Source organism: Neocloeon triangulifer, unplaced genomic scaffold, assembly GCF_031216515.1.
Source record: "Neocloeon triangulifer isolate White Clay Creek 2 clone unplaced genomic scaffold, ASM3121651v1 ptg000012l, whole genome shotgun sequence".
Taxonomy (NCBI): domain Eukaryota; kingdom Metazoa; phylum Arthropoda; class Insecta; order Ephemeroptera; family Baetidae; genus Neocloeon; species Neocloeon triangulifer.
The window spans coordinates 18,390,458-18,412,644 of record NW_026775554.1 but is presented as its reverse complement, the minus strand read 5'-3'; the positions used below and the strand labels follow the sequence as shown (position 1 = coordinate 18,412,644).

At 39.4% G+C, this 22,187-nt stretch overlaps 2 protein-coding genes across 3 annotated transcripts; one reads left to right on the top strand and one right to left on the bottom strand.

Annotated features, from left to right (window-relative positions):
• The first annotated feature begins 917 nt into the window (after positions 1-917).
• On the top strand, positions 918-19,677 carry LOC132197325 (laminin subunit alpha). Its single transcript, XM_059620551.1, has 50 exons — positions 918-1,213; positions 2,204-2,350; positions 3,872-3,999; positions 4,059-4,167; positions 4,225-4,398; positions 4,537-4,750; positions 4,804-5,013; positions 5,136-5,527; positions 5,671-5,977; positions 6,038-6,327; positions 6,384-6,552; positions 6,677-7,325; positions 7,416-7,518; positions 7,668-7,845; positions 7,949-8,079; positions 8,138-8,471; positions 8,531-8,688; positions 8,747-8,903; positions 8,964-9,200; positions 9,296-9,458; positions 9,522-9,642; positions 9,726-9,890; positions 9,948-10,179; positions 10,243-10,480; positions 10,565-10,799; positions 10,865-10,992; positions 11,047-11,345; positions 11,398-11,528; positions 11,579-11,729; positions 11,850-12,076; positions 12,136-12,303; positions 12,363-12,811; positions 12,862-13,001; positions 13,059-13,192; positions 13,311-13,466; positions 13,522-13,927; positions 14,023-14,176; positions 14,242-14,425; positions 14,482-14,612; positions 14,666-14,950; positions 15,022-15,232; positions 15,291-15,398; positions 15,463-15,684; positions 15,744-16,027; positions 16,212-16,504; positions 16,565-16,714; positions 16,774-17,186; positions 17,247-17,400; positions 17,456-17,683; positions 17,739-19,677. The coding sequence occupies exons 1-50, from the start codon at positions 1,010-1,012 to the stop codon at positions 17,999-18,001; spliced, it is 10,914 nt and encodes a 3,637-aa protein (XP_059476534.1). The 5' UTR covers positions 918-1,009; the 3' UTR covers positions 18,002-19,677.
• Positions 18,163-21,925, bottom strand: LOC132197327 (E3 ubiquitin-protein ligase NRDP1). 2 transcript variants are annotated; one of them, XM_059620555.1, is made up of 6 exons: positions 21,517-21,925; positions 21,298-21,426; positions 21,076-21,218; positions 20,391-20,835; positions 19,788-20,046; positions 18,163-19,019 (listed from the first exon to the last, which is right to left on the bottom strand). In XM_059620555.1, the coding sequence occupies exons 2-6, from the start codon at positions 21,385-21,387 to the stop codon at positions 18,976-18,978; spliced, it is 981 nt and encodes a 326-aa protein (XP_059476538.1). In that variant the 5' UTR covers positions 21,388-21,426; positions 21,517-21,925; the 3' UTR covers positions 18,163-18,975. The 2 variants fall into 2 exon arrangements, with proteins under 2 accessions (XP_059476538.1, XP_059476537.1); XM_059620554.1 differs by having other exon boundaries at positions 21,298-21,431; positions 21,517-21,922.
• Between the last annotated feature and the right edge of the window lie 262 nt (positions 21,926-22,187).

The window sequence follows — 22,187 nt, the reverse complement described above, 5'->3', positions numbered from 1 at the left end:
CTGATACTATTAACAAGTTTGATTGTATACTTTTATTAATTAAATATCTGGTATAAATCGTAATATTTCACAGTGAATTGATTTTATTTAAACATATGATCTGTAAATTTATTTAAATAAAGAGGGAAGTATTTAAATATTTGAAACCATTTTAACCAAAATGATAAGGTTATAAATAATAGGATTAGAATAGACTTCAAATTAATTGAAAAAATCATTTAGATTTTAGCGGATTTTAGATTTGTAGTGAGCATTATTAAGCATACCAAAATAATTTGTTGAAAATTTTATTATTTAAAAAAGCTCTATCGGCAGATTTGGTATGTCTGTGACTCTATTAATCTATTTCAAAAGCAAGAAATATTAGAGCTTTTTTTTAATACATATTATGTAATACAAAAAAAATCAATAGGGTACAAAAAAACAATTTTATCACTGACATGTATCAACTTCTTCCCATGAAAAATTTCATCACAATTTATTTTATTGTGATTTTTTTTAATTAAAAAAAACTGTTTTGTTTTTATTTTTATGTGTAAAAAAAACCAAAAGAAAGTTGTAAGTTCTAAAACAAAAAGTTAAGATTTTAATTTAAACAATTTTTCTGAAAATTATAAATTATTTATAAAATTTTAAATATTATGCGTTTTTTTTTATCGGAAAAAAAATAATATTTTACTTATAGGTCTACAAAATTATCCACTCTGCAAATAAAAATAATTTATTTTTATATTCAATTCCAATAAATTATTAACAATATTATTAAAAATTTCAATGTCGTATTTATTATGGTTCTTTCAGCAGCAGCCCCAGCCCCACTCATTCATTCTTTCCCTTCATCCCAAACGCTCCCCTCCACCGGTCTTTCCCAAAAACATTATCCCTTTCTCGTTTCTCGTCTCCCGCTGCAGCAAATCGGCAGAAGAGCCTTCGCTGCACGCGAGGACAGAGCAGGGAAAGGAGTGAAAGACGAATCAAAACATTAAGGGTTACAGTGCACCCCTAGAATATGCACGGGTGGCTCGTGGTGGCCGTTTTGGCCGCCTGCGGCCACTGGGCGGCAGGTGAACTGCTGACACCACCGTACTTCAATCTCGCCGAGGGCCGACGAATTTCGGCAACAGCCACTTGCGGTGACACCAACCCTCCTGAATTGTACTGCAAGCTGGTCGGCGCGACCACCGAGGACAACCAGAATATCATCCACGGACAGGTACGTAAACGATTTTGTGATAAATATTGAATTGTGCGATGCCAAAATCAATCTATTATAAATCATCTTGAATTTTGATTTTTTTTTTTCAATTTGTACATTTGGGTGTTGATACAATTCAAATTTATGTAATCATTTTTTTTAAGTAGATCATTTTTTCTAGTTTGTAACAGTCGATAGTACAAACAAATCCTATATCAAATTCCTGCCTGTTTAGTAAGAATTAATGTACAAAATATGACGAGATATTTTTTTTTAATTAATCTTTTCCAAGCTTGCAAGATCTGTTTGGTGCAGTCATGGTGAGAGACAAATCTTTGGTTGTTAGGATTGTCAGAGGCCGGAGTTCAAATGTAAAATTTAAAGATAACGGCCTTCCTGATCTTTTGGCTCTCTTGACTTCTACTTTTGATTGTAAGATACAAAATATTGCCTGCCCGACTTATATATTTGAGCAAACAGAGCCACTGTTCAAAGGTCACTCATGCAATATATTTTGATCTTTTAGAAATACATTTAATTTATTTTGATAAATTCCTGTAAGGCAAAAACAAAATTGTTTATATTTTTTTCTAATTCAATTTAAATTTTAGTTTTTTTCTTAGTTTTTCTGCAAAAATGGTGACAAAATAGGTCCCCTAAATTTTATATAAATGCTTTCGAATAGGTTTCTATTTTCATTTCAATCAATCAACTCTAATTAAAATACCAAAGAATTAAATTTTTACTCATAAAATGACTTCTAGATTTAAAATTTGGAATTTTGTCCTTTCATTTTCGCATGTTTTTATTACAATGATTATGTATATTAGATACTCTCTTTGTAGAATTGAACAAGCTTAGTAAATAAAATTTCCAAAATCTACTACGTAATGTAAATCTTAAATTTTAAATGCATAAAAATTTAAATTTTAAGTAATGAGTGAATTCAAATGTTTTAATTTTTTTAACAAAATATTCACCGAATTATGAATGATTTGATGTTTGCAGGCATGCGATTTCTGCGACCCTGCTGTTCCCGCGAGGTGGCACCCTGCCGAGTACGCCATCGACGGCACCACTCGTTGGTGGCAAAGTCCGCCCCTGTCCAGGGGTGCCAAGTACAACGAGGTCAACTTGACCATCGATCTCGGACAGGTCAGCATTATTTGTTTGATAACCATTATATGGAAATTAGCAGTTGCGGAATTAGAGTCGAGCGCTTCTTGTGTCACACGCATTTTGATGGGCGCGCAAATTATTCACTTGGCGCAGCATCTGCCCTTTTGGCGTTGCGTCATCGCTGCTGGCTGTAATTATAATTGAGAGACACTTGCCGAATGGTTCAGAGCAAAAAACGCGAGAGCAGCAGCTTCCCTTGAAACGGAGCCCTCTATTCTTTTCACATCACGCGTTTATCTTTTTTAAGCGCTACTAGCTTGTTAGTGGAAAACAAAAATAAAGTATTTTGAGGGGGACAAAAAATAATCGAGAGGATATATAAACAAAATATTTTTCTCAATTAATTTAATTTCTTTCTAAAATTTATTTATCCTGCGGAATGTTAAATTATACTATCTGCAAGTGATTATTAATAAAAATAATTCCAAACTGTAGCATTTTCATCCTGTGTAGTTATATTTTCTTCTCGCCACTGCCAACGTTTCCTTTCCTGTGCTTGTGTAAAGTGCCAGATATAATGGGGAGGGCAAAAAGCGTCGGCCAAAGTTCTCGTAAGGCTTATATGATGCTCTGTATATTGCCAGATGTGGACGCCGACGCTTTTCTCATTGTGTGTCTCATCTGGCGAACACATGTAGCTTGGCCTGTGGGAATCGGACTCGGAGACTAACACACCCCACTTTGGATGAACAAAATATCCAAAATATACACTCCGTCCAAATGCTTCTCTGCTCAAAAAGAGAGTTTATTTAGAACGTGTAAAAGTTTAAATCATGGACTAGTTCAATTATAGTTTTCAAATAATATATTGCAGCTTTTGATAACTTTTGGTGAACTGAAACCTAAAAATATTTGTTTTAAAAATTATCAAAGTATTTATTTATTTATTCTCCATTCAGATACATGAAATACACAACATCTTACATCAAGTCAATACACAAAAGATTAATAAAACTGATCCAGTTTCATTTTTGACTTCTCAGCCTAATATTCTCATTGACAATCCTCTCTTATTAGCGCCTTATCGATTTTTGGTTATCATCCCGGCCCCGCCGCCGGAAGCTGGTCGCAATGTGTTCAGGGCAGATAGAGGACCGCCTCTGTTCAAAGGGAAACAGTGTGTGGGCGACCTCCTCTGCAGCATTTCTTATCAATGGGAATGCCTTCATCCTGCCTCCGTTAACGAATGCTTTCGCTTTTTTTTAGCAGCTCAATGATATTTTTTAGAGATGGCAATAAATTTTGATTCTTTTGAAAGTCTCTGAGCTATGAATGTTAAATAAAATATGAACCTTTGAACTAAATGATTCGTAAAAATTAAATTCTACTGCAATGGAGATGTGAATGATTGCAATAAAAATTTACTAAAAGATGTGAGAAATAAAATTGGGAAAATATATAGACGGAAAATAGGAAAATTAACCTCGGTTATTATTTAAACTATCTGTATGTAAAATTATTTGCTGGATTTTAATGAAGTATTTATATTTTATTTAGGAATTCCATATCGCCTATGTGTTTATCAGAATGGCCAACTCTCCACGTCCCGGCGTTTGGGCTCTGGAGCGGTCTGTGGACAACGGATTGTCTTACAAACCGTGGCAATACTTTGCCGACACTCCTAGGTAAAATTAGTATCAAACCAGAAAAGACTTGTCGAAAACCCAATTTTATAACTCAACAGCGACTGTGAACAGTACTTTGGCAAAGAGAGTCTCCAGCCCATCACCCGAGACGACTCGGTTATCTGCGACACGCAGTTTTCCAAAGTCGTGCCTCTGGAAGGCGGCGAGGTTTGTCATAAAAAATGTGTTTGAACTTGATTTTTATTAAAAACTGAATTTTTTCAGATGGTCGCATTTATTGTTAAGAACAGACCATCTGCCAATGATTACTTTAACTCGACCGTGCTGCAAGAATGGAGCAGAGCCACCAATATTAGGTTGCGTCTACTGCGAACGAAAACGCTGCTTGGACATCTCATGTCTGTTGTCCAACGACAAGACCCCACTGTTACAAGAAGGGTATTTTCATTTTATTTGTTTGTATTGTGAATTATTGCCACTCGTTTAACTACATAAATTAAATTCAATTTTTCATTTTAACTTATTAAAAGTTGATTTTATTCTTAAATTTGTATATATTTTAAATTTGAATTTCAGTATTTCTATTCGATCAAAGACATCAGCATTGGAGGTCGGTGCGTGTGCAACGGCCACGCCGACACTTGTGACATCACTGATCCGAACGACCCTTACCAGCTGCGGTGCCGCTGCCAGCACAACACTTGTGGCGCTCAGTGTGAGCAGTGCTGTCCAGGCTTTGTGCAAAAAGCCTGGCGCCAGTCCAAAGCTTTCCAGATTTTCCAGTGCGAACGTAAGATTTCCAATGTTTTATTTTTATAAGGTAAAAAAGATATATCTGTTTAGCGTGTAACTGCTTTGGGCATAGCGATGAGTGCGAGTATGACGCTGAAGTTGACAAAATGCAGGAGTCACTTGACATCCACGGCCGTTATGAGGGTGGTGGTGTTTGTCAAAATTGCCGAGACAACACTGAAGGCAACAACTGTGACCGTTGCAAGCAAGGGTACTACAGGCCATATGGCGTCTTCCTCAATGACACAAACGTCTGCCAACGTAGGTTTTCTTTTCTGTTTTAATTTCTCTTTGTAATATTTGAAAATTTTAGCATATAATTTTTAAATTTGTTTTAATTACATCCCAAAGATTTTATTTATAAAATTTGTATGTTCTTCTAGCTTGTCAGTGCGATTATTTCTATGCTACTGGCAATTGCCAAGAAGGAAATGGCCAATGCGAGTGCAAACCCGAATTCCAGCCACCTAACTGTGACCGATGCAGTTTTGGTCATTTCGGCTACCCTGAATGCAAACCCTGCGAGTGTCACATTAATGGCACTCGGGAGGGACAATGTGAGGCCACTCGCGGAACAGACGGCGTCCAGTGCCCTTGCAAACAGGGCTACTCCGGCAGCTTCTGCAACCAGTGCGCCGAGGGCTATTACGACTTCCCTAATTGTGTACGATGCGAATGTAACTCTGTTGGCTCGCGGTCTCCCGTGTGTGACGTTGGCTCTGGTCAATGCAGTTGCAAGAACAACTACGGAGGACGAGCATGTGACGTCTGTCAGGTAACACAGAAATCAATTTTATGTGTAATTCTGTGTAATTCAAATTTGTAATGTTCAATAAAATTAATTAATAGTCTTCAGTTTTGCGATAACTTAAATGAACATTGTTTTTGGTTTAATTTTTAATATTTTCATTTCTTTAGGATGGCTTTTATGGTTATCCCGATTGCGAATACTGTAACTGCGATAACAAAGGGACCGAGCCTGGAATTTGCGATAAGGATTCAGGCCAGTGCTTGTGTAAGGAAGGTTATGGAGGCGCTCGTTGCGACCAATGCAAGCCAGGCTATTATGGCTACCCTGAATGCAGACCTTGCGGTTGCAGTAATAATGGCAGCACTTCAGACGTATGTGATACCAACAATGGCAGGTGTCGGTGTAAGGGCAACTTTGCTGGAAGAACCTGCGACCAGTGCAATCCTGGATATTACAAGTACCCTGAATGTTCAGGTTAGTTTTTCTGGTTCATAATTTTAATTAATATCTTATGGCGCATGAATAAAATTTAAGCTTGCAACTGTGACGGAAGTGGGTCGATTGGCGTTTCTTGCGACAATGAAGGAATTTGCCAGTGCCACAAGAACTTTGACGGCATTCAATGTGAACGTTGCAAGGAAGGTTTCTACAACTTCCCCATCTGCGAGGAGTGCAATTGCGACCCTGCTGGTGTAACACAGACCTTCCAAGGTTGCGGCTCCGTACCTGCTGGTGAGCTTTGCGAGTGCAAAAATAGAGTTCAGGGACGAATCTGCAACGAGTGCAGACCACTCTTCTGGAACCTGCAGGCAGCTAACCCACAGGTAATTTTCTGATCAATCAACTTTTCTTGAACTTAGCTAATTTTTGAGAAAATCAGGGTTGCGAGGAATGTTCGTGCAATGTTGCTGGAACTGTGGGTGGCATCAGAGTATGTGACACCAAAAGCGGGCAGTGTGTGTGCAAACCGTCAGTCACATCCAGAAGATGCGACGAGTGCGCTGACGGAAGCTATGATTTGATTGAAAATAATCTTTTTGGGTGCACAGGTTTGTGTTGAATTCATTTTTCCCTAAAATAATCAGTTTCATAAAAAGCTGTTGATGTCAGCATTAAATTTAAGTTCAATAGGTAAAATAAAAATATCGATCCATAATTTTTTTCAATTTGCAGATTGCGCTTGTGACATTGGTGGTTCTGTGAATAGCATTTGTGACAAAGCAACTGGCCAATGTTTGTGCCAGCCCCGTGTCTCTGGCCGAACTTGTGATGAGCCGCTCCAAATGCACTACTTTCCAACTTTATATCAACTCCAGCATGAAGCTGAAGATGGTCGAACACCCTCTGGCTCGCAAGTTCGCTTTGCATACAGCGACGACGAGTTCCCTGAATTTTCCTGGAAAGGGTATGCCGTCTTCTCCCAGCTGCAGAATGAAATCGTCCATGAGGTCCCAATTCAGAGGCCCTCTCTTTATCGAATGGTGCTCCGGTATGTCAATCGTAATCCGGAACCAGTTGTTGGCTATGTGACCGTCAAGCCGGATAACATAGCCGGAACAGACGTGGAGCAGTCCTTCAAAGTACTGTTCAAACCAACTTCTGAGCCTGACTTTGTTACTGTTGCTGACCCTGTTCGTGGAATTCCATCTCATCTGGTCATGAACCCAGGAAACTGGCAGGTGCATACGAAGATTGACAAGGCCAACATTTTCCTTGACTACTTTGTTCTGCTCCCTTCTGCCTTTTACGAGGCCAACATTTTAGTCAGCAGTGCAAACAAGCCCTGCTTGCTTGCTAATCAAGCACTTTGCACTCACTATAGGTTTGTGATTTATATTTCTTTAAATTCAATTTTTTCACGTTTTGGGCAAAAATTCAACATTTTGAACAAAACTTTTTTTTACAAAACTAGGTATCCGAGCTGCAATCGTTTTGACGTTGTTAGCGGTGATGCTGGATTTGTGGATAATAATGGCTTCAGGGAGCAAATGAAGATATTCTTTACTGACGAAGCTGTGAGTTAAATAATTTTACAAAACATCTCATTGGTTTCAAAATAATTTTTTTTTGTTTTAATAATTATTTAATTTAAAAAATTTTATGTATTAATAATTTGAGTTTCTTAGCTTGAAAAAATTAAAAAACCATAATTTTATTTCTCTAGCAACTTGATCAACTTGGTCTTACTGGTGATTTTCCTCTAATTAATGCTGACCAAGAAGAGGTTCATTTGGAGATACGTGTTACAAAACCAGGAAAGTACGTCCTTCTCCTGAACTACTTCTCAGCAGATGATGATTCTGAGCCATCCACCCTTCTTGTTGAGACTAGCACAAAAACAGGTAAAAGTTTTTTAGAAGTAGGAAGTAGGACTGGGAAAATAACTTATAGAATTTATGAATAGTGAAATAAGCTTTTGAATAAATTTTAATACAAATTTTTTAGGTCGTGATAATGGCAAAGTAGTCTTGTATCAGTGCCGCTACACAACTCTTTGTCGCCAGGCTGTTACAGACACAGATGGCAAGGTGGCAGTTTTCAACTTTGACTCAAATTCAATAAGTGTTGTTTTGAAGGTAAATCACCGTCATCTACAAATTTTGCTCATTATTTTTTTTTCAATAATTTTACTAGGCTGCAGAGGACAATGATACCAGCATTGCCCTGCACAGTGTTGTGGCTATTCCACTTGAAAAATGGCACATTGACTATATTAAGCCAAAGGCTGCTTGTGTGCGTAAAGATGGCAAGTGCCTGCAAGCCACATATCCTCTGCCACCCTCGTCGAAGAGGATTGAATTTGAGCAGGATAATCAGGATCTGGTGGCCACTGAGCTGCCGTCCGACATTGTGGACCCTGACGCCGTTCTTGTTTACTTGGGTGACAAAATTATTGATATTGCTGGTCAGGTGCCTCAGGAGGGCAAATATGTGTTCATCGTACACTTCTATCAACCGGATTTCCCAGGTAAAATTAAGCTTTGTCTGAATTGAATTTTGGATTCATTTTTTAATAAAATTTTTTAGAGTTTGAGATTGAGGGACTAGTGCATAATGGTCAAATGTATGAGTCAAAGTTGGCAGTGACTCATTGTCCGTCTAACTCGGGTTGCAGAGCTTTGATTAAACAACATGACGGAAATCATGAATTCCAGCTCACACAAAACTTCCATCTTACGCTTCGGGTATTAAAGTCTCCAAAAATTTATCCCTAAAATAAAATAAAAATTATATATATTATAGGACCAACCAGGGAAAGGGCTATGGCTCGACTACTTTATTGTTGTTCCTGCCGATCAATATAGTCCTGAAGTGCTGCAAGAAGATTCTCTTGACCAGACAGGTGTATTTATCTCTCAGTGTGGCAAGAACAACTTCCACGTTGACTCGAATACAACTGGCAAGTTTAACTTCTAAAAATATAACCTTTTGCTTTATTTGTAAGAGTTTATTATTTAAGGTTTCTGTCGTGATGCTGTATTTTCACTGACCACTGATTTTAACAACGGCGCTTTACCTTGTAATTGTGACTTCAGCGGGTCACTCAGCTTTGAATGTGACAAATTTGGCGGCCAGTGTCAGTGCCGTGAGAACGTGATCGGTAGGAAATGTGAGGCTTGCAAGACCGGCTTCTTTGGCTTCCCAGACTGCAAAAAATGCGATTGCCCTTCAACTGCCCTTTGCGATGCCGAGACAGGTACAATTAATATTAATCCAAATTATTTAAATTTAAACACATTTTTTTTTTATAATATTTTTTATATAAATAACTTGAACAAAAATTATTTACAGGTGCTTGCATTTGCCCATCCAAAGTCACTGGTGAGAAGTGTGACCAGTGTGAGGCATACACATTTGGTTTTGATCCAATTATTGGCTGCGAGGAGTGTGATTGCAACCGCTTTGGTGTCAACCGTGGAAACTTGCAGTGCGATTTGGAGACTGGCTTTTGCGAGTAAGAGAATTTTGTTAAAATTCTCCCTGCAATGATTTAATAAAAATGTAACTATCAATGTAGCTGCAAGCAAAATGTAGTGGGTAGAACTTGTGATCATTGTGAGGCTGGGCACTATTACTTCCCTTATTGCGACCAATGCAACTGTGATCTCCGAGGAACCAAGCCAGAGATCTGCGACCAGGTATAAATAATAAATTCAATTCTTTGAATGTTTTTAAGGTTAGAGCGAAGAAAAAATTAATTAGTTGTCATCGCTTATTTTAGAGTACAGCAGCATGTCACTGCAAAGATAATGTCCAAGGAAACTCTTGTGAATACTGCATCGATGGAACGTTCAATCTAAAGGAGTCCAACCCCGAAGGGTGTAGCAAGTGTTTCTGCTTTGGAAAAGCATCTCGTTGCTCTTCCTCTGGTCTCTATTACACCCCTGTTAGTAATTTTTACATTTTTTATTTTTGTGTACATATAAATAAAATCAATTAATAGGAAATGCAAATGGATGGATGGACCATTGCCAGCGTGCTCCCAGATGCCGAAGTTGAGCCAATTGAAGTTGAGCTGAACTATACGCAATACGCAGTGGTAGCAGATTTTGCTCCCGAAGAATTGCTGAACAAAATTGCATTTTTCGTCGCACCAGAGGATTACCTTGGCAAGAAATTACATACTTATGGTGGTCAGCTCAACTACATGATCCTTTACAACAGTGGAATCTCTGGTAAAATTTCGATAAACATTTAATTATGTGTACAATAAAAAAGATATATTTTATTGGTTTTAGGGGTGGCCATTCACGCAGCCGATGTGATTCTCCGTGGCGCCGGCATCGAACTTATGCATTTCAGCGTGGAGCAACCTGCTGGAGCGCAGTTCTGGTCACACAGAGTGCAATTGCTGGAGGAAAATTTCCAACTGCAAAGTGGTGCTCCGGCTACAAGAGAGCAGCTCATGCAAGTTCTCCACACACTAACTGGTCTTTATATAAGAGCGACGTACTGGAATTCAACCATCAAAGCCAGGTACTAAAATCAATTATTTTTTTCTTTCTTAAATTTTTTAGAGGTTTTGAAGGAAAACAATTCATGTAAAATAATTTATTACAGATTGGATAATGTGACAATGGACATTGGCGTGTCTCCCGAATATGCCGCCGACCTGGACTACAGCGCTCTTGATGTTGAGGAGTGTGCCTGCCCACCTAACTACCAGGGGCTCTCATGTGAGGACTGCTCCCCTGGATATTTCCGTGCTCAAACTGGACCCTACGGAGGTTTCTGCACACCCTGCATGTGCAATGGCCATGCAGATACTTGTGACCCAGTCACTGGCGTCTGCATTGTGAGTCTATCTTTCTTTTTATTTGAGAATTTCAAAACTGATATTAATAAATCTTGAAAATTTAGAACTGCAAGCACAACACTGCCGGCGACCACTGCGAAATGTGCGAAGTTGGTTACCACGGTGATGCCACTTTTGGTCTTCCATCAGACTGCCTTATTTGCGCGTGTCCTCTACCAATCTCCTCCAACAAGTAAACTTTATCTTTTGCCATTTACAAAAAAAGAAAAATTATTTTATTTGACAGTTTTGCTACTGGTTGTAACGTTTCTAACGACGGCGCTTGGATTGCTTGCGACTGTAAGCCAGGCTATGCTGGCCCTCGTTGTGAAGCATGTGCCTCTGGCTTTTATGGCAGACCTGAGGTCGAAGGTGATTACTGCAAACCATGCCAGTGCTCAGGCAACATTGACTCGAATGATCCGGGATCATGTGATTCCATGACTGGCAAATGCATCAACTGCCTCAACAATGCTGCTGGTGACGCCTGCTCGATTTGCAGGCCTGGCTTCTTTGGTGACGCCGTAGAACTTAAAGATTGCCAGAGTATGATAAAAATAACTCCCAAGTTGTAACAAAGCTTAAATTTTTTTTTTAGCTTGTGATTGTAATGAGAGTGGTACAGAGCACTGTGACAGCTACACTGGGCAGTGCGAATGTCTGCCAAATGTTGTTGGTGACAAGTGCGATAGATGCAACTACGACCATTGGAACTTTGATTCTCGTCAGGTAAAATTTGTATTTTCCTACAAGAAAAAATGTTATTTCAAAATTTCCAGGGCTGTACTCTGTGTAATTGTGGCGAAGCATCAGAGTCGACTCAGTGTGACGACAAAACAGGACAGTGCCAGTGCAAACCCGGTGTTGCAGGCCAGAAATGTGATAGGTGCGCACCAGGATTTTGGAATTATAGTCCCGAAGGATGCATCAGTATGTTTACCATATTCTTTTAAATTAATTAAATTATTTATAAAAATGTTCAATTTAAATTTCAAAACATATCTTCTTAAAATTTAACTATCAAACTAATTTAAATTTCTTTATTCTTAGCTTGTGGATGCAACACGAATTTCTCTCGTGGTGTTGGCTGCAACCCTCAAACAGGCCAGTGCGAGTGTCTGACCGGTGTTGAAGGTGAAAAGTGTGACCACTGCCCACACAGGTGGGTGCTTATTCCTGACCAGGGCTGTTTTGGTTGCACCACTTGCATTGACAACCTGCTTGATGTCACTGATAAACTCCAGCTAGCGATTGATCCAGTTATGGATGAATTTAATGTAATTAAATCTATATAGTTTTTTGTTTAGTGTATTTTAAAATGAAAAAATTTCTCTAGACGGTTGCTATGGGCTACTTTACAACGCAGAGGTTGATCTACATCAATGAGTCTGTCTTTGATCTGAAACCCAAAGTTGTAACTCTCAACCCTGATAAGGTTAACTTGACCCCTATGCAAAATGACGTGGAATCTTTGGAGCAAGATTACCGCTCTATCCATCGCCGAGTAAGAGAATCAATAACACCACTTAGTTTGAGAATGAAACGAAAAATTAAAATTTTTAGAGTCAATATGCACAAACCAACGCAGAAAAGCTGAACGGCGACAAAATGAATATGGAGGCTCTTGATGTGGAAGAATTGGTCAACCAGGCTGTCATTCATGCACAAACCATTGTTATGGAGGTGAACGACTTGGCGTACAGTCTGGACGGAGGTGGTAGTCCCCAAGCAGCATTGCAAGCTCTGCAAGAGGCTGAGGCCATTCTTGAGGAAATAAAGGCAAAAGATCTGAGCAGCAGTCGCACGGAGGCTGAAGAAGTTCTGGCGAAAGTGCGTGAGCTGCATGAACGAATGCGTCAGTTTGCTCTTCCTGTTGCTAGCCAAACAGAGGCCCTGTCGAACCTCAGCACAAAGGTAGAGGATTTCGGTAAAAAGTTGGACGATTTGAGGAAACACTCCGACGAGACATTTGACAGTGCTGAAGAACACGAGAATCTCAACTTGGCAGCCAAGTAAGACAATTTTATCTGTTATTACTATTAATATACCAAAACATTATTAGGAGTGATCGTCTCTCAAACAAAGTTGAGCGGGTCAAAAATTCTTCTTTGGCTGGTGAAAAGGCGCTCGAGAATGCAAGAGAGCTAAATAAGCAAAGCGAGGAGCTGCTTAATGAGGCTCGAGATAACTTCAACAAATTCAGTAATAAAATATTTTTATTTGTGCTTATTTTATTTATTCAAGGATATATTAATCTAGGCGAAACATATGATGACTTGGGAAAATCTATTTCAAGACTAAATGCCAGTTATGCAGACACCGAGTCGCAACTCGATGATATAAATCAACCAGCAAGGGAAGCGCAAGACCATGCTGATGAGATTAAAGAGAGGGTTTGTATTTTTACTTTATCCTTGGCTCATTAAATTAATGAAGTTATCTAAATCTGGGATTCATTTCTATGAAATTCATTGAATGAATTAAAATTAATAGCCATTTTAAAAATTTCAGGCCCAAAAATTAGATGACATGTTGGCCGACACAAGAGACTTGTCAAAGGTGGCCGTCGGTGCAGCCAAGGCTTATGAAAACATAGCTGACGCCATCGAAAAAGCTATGCAAGCTGCCAGGGAGGCAGGGGAGGTTGCCACTGATGCTGCTGAAAAGGTTTTTTATTTGTGATATACAAGTAACGTTTGTTTAATTATTGCATTTTATTTAGTCGGAGGGAAGTGAGGAGAAAGCATTGGAGCACAAAGAAAAGTCAAACGGACTATTGGAGCGGGCGCGGCGAGCTCACGAGAGGGTAGAGGATGATCTACGTCCACAGTTGGATGATGCCCTGTTTGCTGTCGATGAAGTGCGAACCATGAATCAGCAGGCAGCTTCCACTGATGAGCTCATTGGACGAATGCTGGCGACGCTGCCACCAAGTGATGCAGCTCAGCTTGCGGAACAAACTAGGGAGGCGATTAGGAGAAGCGAAGATGCAAACCGTGCCGCCCAAGAGGCACTTGGTAACATTGAAGACATGGAGTCTCGTTTGCCTGACTACCTGGAAGATGCACGTCAGCTCCCCAAAAGCATGGATGACACTGCAAAGAAAATTGACGGGTCCACTGCTCATGGTAATAGAATTTGAATTTTTCACCTTTTATATTTTTGTCATTTTTTTTCTTAATTTAATTTTTTGACAAATGCATTGCTAACATATTATTTTCAGTCGAGCGTGTCAGCAAAGTGCTGCCTGATATCAATACGTTGATTGGAACTGTGAAAAATGAGCAGGAGCGTCTGGTTGAGAAGGGCAAAGATGTTGGCCTGCAGATCGAGGAACTCAAAAAGCAAGTTGTTCAGGCTCGTGATTTGGCAAATAGGTAATATTTCTACTCTTTTATTTGGAAACAACAATTTTAATCATATATTTATGTTAATCCATCAGGATTAAGGTTGGAGTGACTTTCTATCCAAATACCACTTTAGAACTGAAGAACCCTGAAGGCTTGGCATTGTTAGCCACGTCTACAAAGGTCTCAACCTACTTGCGCACCGACAAACCAAACGGATTTGTCCTCTACCTCGGAAATGCAATTGGCACCAAGAATTTGGTCAAGAGGGCAAAGACAGTAATATTTCAAAATGTCCATTTTATAACTTTTTTAAAATTTTATTTTGTATGCAGGATGACTTTGTTGCTCTGGAAATTGAAAACGGTTATCCTGTTTTAACGATTGACTTGGGATCAGGCCCGCAGAGAATTGTGAATGAGAAGTTTGTTGCTGATGATGTGTGGTACCAAATTATTATTGAGAGGTAAGAGAATTGATTAATATTTAATTTTGAAATTAAATTTAAAAATCTTTTAGAACTGGTAAGAATGCCAAACTGACTGTGCGCCAAGAGGGATTAGAAGGAAAAGAATTGAAGTACGAGAAGGTCGAAGCACTTACCGGCACGCATTCTATCCTCAATCTTGACCAGAGTTTGTCTAAGTTGTTTGTTGGTGGCTACCCATCATCATTCAACATTCAGGACGCTGTCAAGTACTCTTCATTCGAAGGCCAGATGGAAGAACTTGTCATTGGCGAGACTCCAGTAGGTCTATGGAACTTTGCTGATGCTGTTAATAATGAGCGTGCGGCAATTGAAAGGTAATTATTCTAAAATAGTTTTTTTTATTTGTATAAAAATACATAAACTTAATTTAATTTCTTTATCACAGGGATAAGCTTGTGAATCTACAGACAAGCACAGGCCTTCGCTTTGACGGTGAAGGATATGCTGAAGTTGAAGCTCAGCAGTACGTCCGACCAGAGCAGACAGCTGTTTCCTTTAAATTCAAGACTTACGGGGAGGAAGGTCTGCTTTTCCTAATGGGCATTGGTTCCAATTACCTGGCTGTACAGCTGCGACGAGGAAGGGTTGTTACCCAGGTACAATGGTTATTTTTTAAGTAACATTTTAATTGAAATAATGTACATATGATTACAGCTAAATCTTGGTGATGGTCCCATGGAAGTTGAGTCCAAGAGCAAGTATAATGATGGCAGGTGGCATACAGTAGAGATTGCAAGAGACAGGAAGCTCGGAAATGTTAAGGTATACTATTATTTTTCAGCTAAAATATCATGAATTAAATCTAACTTGTTATTTTTTCTTGCAGATTAATCAACAAATCGAAGGAGACCTTTCGGCGCCTGTTACCTCAACTGATAATCTGATGCCTGAAAAGATGTACTTCGGTGGATTCCCTGGACAGCATTCTTACCCCGAATTAACAAATGTTGACTTTGATGGTTGCATTGATGATGTAGAATTAGACAGTGAGCCAGTTGACTTGACGCAGACAAAGGCATTCGGAGTTGCACCTGGATGTCCTTCAAAGGTGAAATATTATTAAAATTAATGAGAGCAATTATATTTTTACTGATATAACTCTTCTAGGTGGCTTCGATTGTGTCATTTGACGAACGTCAACCAGGCTATGTTCGGTGGCCAAATGCGTCCTCTGACAATTTCCTACAACTGACATTAAAACTCCGCTCGAGCGCCCAAAGTGGTCTTATTTATTTAGCCGCCAGTAGGGACCAGCAGTCCACCTTCTCGTTGTCCATGGTCGACGGGAAATTGGTCCTCAGGAGCCAGAAGGAAGAACTCAGTTCTGATGCGAGATATAATGACGGTGAATGGCATGTTCTTACCGCAACTCACAGCTCTGAATCCCTCAGGTGAGAACAAAATATATATTACATTAATGTATGTAGGCAACCTGCATGACCCAATTGCCGAGCAAATTGCCTATCTGTGATTTCACAGGGGCTTAAAAATCTAATAGTAAAATTAATTAATTCATTTAAACATGAATGCTTTCTAATTAATTTATAAAATAATTAAATACTACTTTTTTTAAAGGTTGGACATCGATGACTATGACACATTCACATCAGAGCAACCCCCTCAGCAACTTTATCTGAAATGGGGCACCATGTATTTTGGCGGGCTGCCGACAGACGTCAGTCCTCCTTCGGGTGTTGTTGCAGCATCTAATGCCTTTGTTGGTTGCCTCGGCGATGCAACCGTCAATGGAGTTTTCATCAACTTTGCCAACTCTACTGACCGACCAGGCGCCGTTCTTGGCAAGTGTTCCGGCACCGCTGCCCCAGCAGTGCCTGTTGAACCAGAAGCAGGGAAGGAAGGCAAAATCGGTAAGTATTAGCTATACTGAGTGAACCATGTCTTAACCAAGTATACGCTAATACTTTTAGACAAAGTGCAACCTCAACCAACAAGACCGCCAACAACCACTCCAGAACCCGAGACCACTTTGCCACCTACAACACCACCACCAGCTCAATGTGTGCTGCCCAGATACCCAGCAAAGGATCTTGACGTTGCTGAGGATAGCCTTAGATTTGGTGTGATATATCATTAATATTTTTGGGCGTTTATTTATACAAAATTTAATAATTTCCAGGTCTTGTTCCATACGGCCGTCTAGAGTATAATTCAGTGCCAGGCCAGCTAAAGAAAAAGTTTGACTTCACAATTGAATTTAAAACTTTTGTTGGCGACGGTGTCATCTTCTATGTTGCTGATAAGAACCAAGTTGATCACATTGCTGTCTACATGAAGGATGGAAAGGTCTTCTACAGTTTCAACTGTGGCTCGGGACCATCACTTGTCACATCCACTGGTGTTTACAATGATGGTGATTGGCACACAGTTGCTTTTAGCCGCAAGTCCTCCACTGGCAAGCTTGTCATCGACAACGTTGACAAGGCCGAGGGAACTTCCAAGGGTAACACCAACACAATCAACGTCGCTCCACCCTTCTATTTGGGCGGCATCAGCGATAAGATTGCAAACACCTCCAAGACTAATTTAGCAGTAATGAATAATTTGATTAAATTCACCTATGTGATTTTTAACAATGAAAATATCTTTCAGAATGTTACCAGAACATTTGAAGGTTGTTTGCGAAACTTCAAGATGGGCAACGAGAAAATGGTAGATTTGTCATTCTCGTCTGGAACGTCTCCTTGCTCAGAAAAAGTGGAGGAGGGAGTGTACTTCTCTGCAGATGGTGGATACATTAAAACTGGTATACACTTGCAAAATTATTTAGTGGTCTCATTCTTAAACAAATATTATTTCAGCTGAACCGTTCAGGGTTGGTCTTGAAATCCATGTCAAACTGGACATTCGTCCTCGTAACACCAACGGCATTCTCATGTCTGCGCACGGAAAAGGCGACTACTTTGTCCTACAGTTGATTGATGGTGCAGTCAAGATTAGTGTGAATAATGGAAAGAAGGCTTTCTCGACCACCTTCACTCCGCCTCAGACATATTACTTGTGTGATGGACAGTGGCACAACATAGAGAGTAAAAAATTTTAAAATTTGCTTTATATTTTTTAACATGATTTTAATTTTTATAGTTATCAAGACAAAGGCGCTGGTAACCCTGACTGTAGACAAGATTTCAGCCGACCCAGGAGTTGGCAGTGGACCTCAAACCACTGACACAACACATCCACTCTTCATAGGCAACCATCGTAATTCAAACATGCGCGGATTCGAAACCAAAGACAGGCAGTTTGTTGGTTGCATCAAAAATCTTGTCGTGAATGAGCGTCTTGTCAAGCTAAGCAACTTTGAGGTTCATGGCAACGTCACCCGGAGCTCGTGCCCCACTAACTAAGCATTTGGTAAAATTTCAAACTTTCCACTCGACATTTAAAATGAGAAAACAAAAATACATGCAATTGCGGCATTTACATTTTTTGATGAATTTGCTGAAGAAAATGAAGGTTTTGTTGATATTGAACTATTTGAACAAATTAAAAATAATTGCACAATAAATTTTCCTGTCCAACATAATCTTTATTGATTTAAGCTGCATGACCGAATTACACTTAAAAAATTGTAAAAAAGATAAGTAATTAAATCAATGCAACTATACAATTTGAATCATTAGGCAGATGAGAAAAACCTCGTTGAAACAATAAATCCCAGTTACTCTACGCCGCTAAGCTAATTCTTTAATACCAGCTGGTGCTCCTGGCCAAGGTCATGGGAATATGTTATTTGACTCAAAATTGGGGTGCAAACGAGAGCTTCGACTGTTAGAACGAGATCCAACCTACAGGCCAGGAGCACCTGCTAAATCTTAAAATTAATTCGTAGTAAAATTAAGAGACCTTTTAAATGCTTGCGGTTTGAAATATAATTGTTGTTTGTGCATTTATAAAGGCGTTGGAATGATAGTTAGGGCGAAATTAAATGCGCCACTTCACTTGGGCCTCAGAAAATCGCTTTCGATATGCACATGAGGCCGCAAATAAATGGAATTATCCGGTAGTAATAATTAGTTGTAATTAATATAACAGCTTAAAGCAACAATTTCTTTGCGCTTGTAGTGGAATACATGATTATAAATGTGTAAAACATAACCAGAGAAGAAGGGAAGACAATTACATCAATAGTTGGCTCACGCAAATTTTAAATCTAATTTTGATTGGAGTCAAGGACTTTGATCGAATTATGATGGTTAAAAGCTAATGGGGGTGGTAGGGGGTGGTTTGTGTTGTCGGAGTGCCAGTACCGCTTGCTTTCTTTAACCTAGGGGTCAGGGTGTTCCAGCTGGCGCACCCTGCGGAACCGAGATTGCTTTTATCAGTCAGTCACATCCTCCAACAGACCACGTCCAAAGTTAGAACCTGAGGACACACATTTTCATTTTTTATTCTGATATCATTTTTCTAATTAATTTCTTTGTAGATAAATAAGCTTTTGTTTCATTAAAAAACAATTGATTTTAAGAAACTCAACAAATTTCAAAACATAAACTTTTATGAACTTTTAGAACAGTCCATCATGTGAATTTTTTTTAGTAGAAAACAGTTGTTCTACATTATTTTGGCACTACATTTAAAGAAAAAACGACAAAATTTTACTGTTTGAAATGGATTGATAAAATTAAAGTTACTACGCAATTTTACTGCGGCTTGAGTATTGTTTTTAATTCAGGTTTGTATTGCGAAAAAATGCTACTTTATTGATAATTTTAATTTATAAATTTAATAATAAATTGGTTAGCATTTGCAATCCCCAGCAATCCCTAGGCTAGTTCAAATATATTTCCTATTTGAAAGTTTTAATTTAAAAGACGTGTCATACCACTTGAATTATTAGTTAATCAGAATTAAATTAATTAAGAAAGCACAAAGATTTGAACTAATTTAATGAGAGGATAAAAAGGATAATTAAATTATTTCAAATCTTAAATCTTTAATTATTAAATAACATTTAAAAGGGAAGTTTTTAAGTTAAAAAATAATTAATTCAATCATTTTATATAACTTCTGTAGCTCTATGTAGAAATAAATCAAACATTTAGACCAAAATCTCAAAACTTGAAAATTTCTCACTCCACCTCAAGATAAAATATTCAAATAAATAATTTAGAAAATGAAAATTGAACTCACCGTTGGCGAATATCATCACAAGTCCAGGAACAATCATAAGGTCCTCGCCCATGTGGAAGTTGTCGCACTGCAACGCAACCACCGCCTGCTTCCCCGGAATCCTCTTGCACACATAGTTTTCGTAATGGCGCCTGTTCAGCTGCCTCGTCTCTAGAGAGTTGAGACCGCGCGGCCACTTGCTCTCATGGGAATGCTCCATTAGCTCGTCCATCAAATGAGGAGGGCAGCCAGACTCCGTCAAAGACAGACGCACCGAAGCCTATAAGTAGATTTTGTAAGGATTAAATCACGTAGAGAGCTTACTTAGTTAATGAAGTCTAGAACCTGCAGGTTAAGTTCAATGTTTTCCTCCAAAGTTCATGGTCAGTTAGTTAAATTGAGAGCAATTTAGAAATTTTAAATTTTTGCAGGCTGACTTCGGAATTCCGCTTCACTACAAAAATTAATTTTACCATAAATGAAACCAATAAAAAAATATAATAAAAAAAAAAAATCAAGAAAGAATAATCTAATCAACTAGCCAGTGAAGGAGTTTCAAATAATTTGAGTAGTATAAAAATTAATAAAGAAAAATATATATAATTTTAAGCTTGATATTTTTACCTGTAGCTCAGGGTCCGGTGTGGAAATGATTCCACCCCAGCGGAGGATGCGAGCTCTGGTCAGAGAGTTTGACCATCGCACAACGTCGTCCCGCTCCATCTGCTCGGCAAGCGCCTTCATGGCCGGATTGCAACTCCGCATGGCCCTCATGAAGTCCTTCAACAGCTGCAGTTCGCGCTTCTGCTCGTTGATCTGGAACTTCTGCTCAGCGATGGCCTGCTGGAACTCGCCAATCTTCTGCGCCTGCGAGTGGATCAGCGACCGCAGCTCCTTGACGCAGTTGTGGTCCTTGATCTCGTCCTTCGGGATGACAAGGCCGCATCCCTGTTTGCACGAGACGGGCCTGGTCGGGTTGTGCTCGCATTCGGCCAGGTGGATGGACAACGCGTCCAGCTTCACCTCCACGGTGCATCCGTAACGATTGTTGTCACAGGCAATCACCAGCCTAAAAAGTTGAAAATGTAACAAGAGTTTTTACAGGAAAATATAAAACAATAAATGCTTCATATAACAGTAGAAAGATTTTAACAATGGTTAAAAAGGAAAAATGATAATATAAAAAACAAAAAATGAGAAAAAATTGTTCTGAAAAATAATAAATTTTTATTGTTTTAGTCGTTTTACTTTGCATTTATAGCTTCAACCAATTTGAAAATAATATATTGAAAAAAAATATGAAAACAACCTGCAGAGCAAGTTCCTCAGAATCCTAGGTACAGGCCTGAGGTCGCCGACTGTGATTTGCATACGGTCGACCGGACAGGTTGGTTGCCGATTGATCCACTCTTTGATGCATCGGCTGCAAAAGGTGTGCTCGCACATAGGCACCTGCAATTAGCAGAATAACTTGTACATAAACCTGTTTTGAAGTGTTGGAAAAAAATAAAGAGCTGCGACAGCTGCGTACCTGCAAGGGTTCTTCGAGCACCCCCGAGCAGATGGGACAGATGAGCTCCTCGTCGACATCGCCGCGGAACCTGACTACGTCGTAGCCCATCTCCTGCCTGGCTGCGAGAAAAACGCCCGAGTCAGGGTGCTGCCCTGCCGAACAAAACATGCATTTTAATTTTCATGTTGCTGGGCCACTTTTTATAAGAGCGTGGATTCGGCGAATTGATGTACTCACGTCGACGACCGAAGCCGTTCAGATCATGGGCGCGGGTCGGGCACGTCCTGAAGCCCGAGCGCTCGCGTGACCTCGAAAGGGTGGCAGAAAAAAAGTGGCTTGACAAGGCAGCCCTTGACAATGGCGTCTTCCTTTCCAGACCTTCCTCCCAAGCAAGAAGATAAGTTCGAAGGAGAAGGTGTATCAAAAACAACGGCTGTGTTTGTAGTCTCGCAACTGCAAAAATTTTTCGGAAAACATGTGTTCTATAAACTAGCAATTCGTGACGTTTCAGCGCTGCGGAAAGGAGCAAACTTCCAGCAACAACAGTAAAGGGAAAAAACTGTAACAAGAAGTAGAAGAGACGCGAAGAGGAGTAGCCTCTTCTTGTTCCGACTGGTCCAGAGCCAATCAGCGCCCTGGTCACCTAAAAGGTAACCTCCTTTCCGCATCTCCTTTATCTTTTTCTACCACTTAAGTGCAGCGCAAAGCGGTGTAGAGGCACGACCAATTAAGACGGAGCTTAGCTTATTTCATCTCCCATGACCCCCTCACATTTTCATATATAAAAGCGCGGTACGCGCCCCCAAAACGCGCCCAGTCAGATTAATATTTTTGATTTAAAAAATATAATATATTATATATTAATTATTGGTTTATTTATCTCGGTCCATTAAATTATTGAAACATAT

What these genes read in the sequence shown, in the direction of transcription:
- LOC132197327 (XM_059620555.1), bottom strand. Translation starts at nt 21,387, where the DNA reads ATGGGCTACGACGTAGTCAGGTTCCGCGGCGATGTCGACGAGGAGCTC. An exon ending in TGCTCGAAGAACCCTTGCAG is followed by an intron (nt 21,219 to 21,297) that starts GTACGCAGCTGT and finishes TGCTAATTGCAG; the next exon opens with GTGCCTATGTGCGAGCACAC. An exon ending in TGTGATGATATTCGCCAACG is followed by an intron (nt 19,020 to 19,787) that starts GTGAGTTCAATT and finishes GTGTGTCCTCAG; the next exon opens with GTTCTAACTTTGGACGTGGT.
- LOC132197325 (XM_059620551.1), top strand. Translation starts at nt 1,010, where the DNA reads ATGCACGGGTGGCTCGTGGTGGCCGTTTTGGCCGCCTGCGGCCACTGG. An exon ending in GCACTTTGCACTCACTATAG is followed by an intron (nt 7,326 to 7,415) that starts GTTTGTGATTTA and finishes TTACAAAACTAG; the next exon opens with GTATCCGAGCTGCAATCGTT. An exon ending in ACAGTGGCACAACATAGAGA is followed by an intron (nt 17,684 to 17,738) that starts GTAAAAAATTTT and finishes TAATTTTTATAG; the next exon opens with TTATCAAGACAAAGGCGCTG.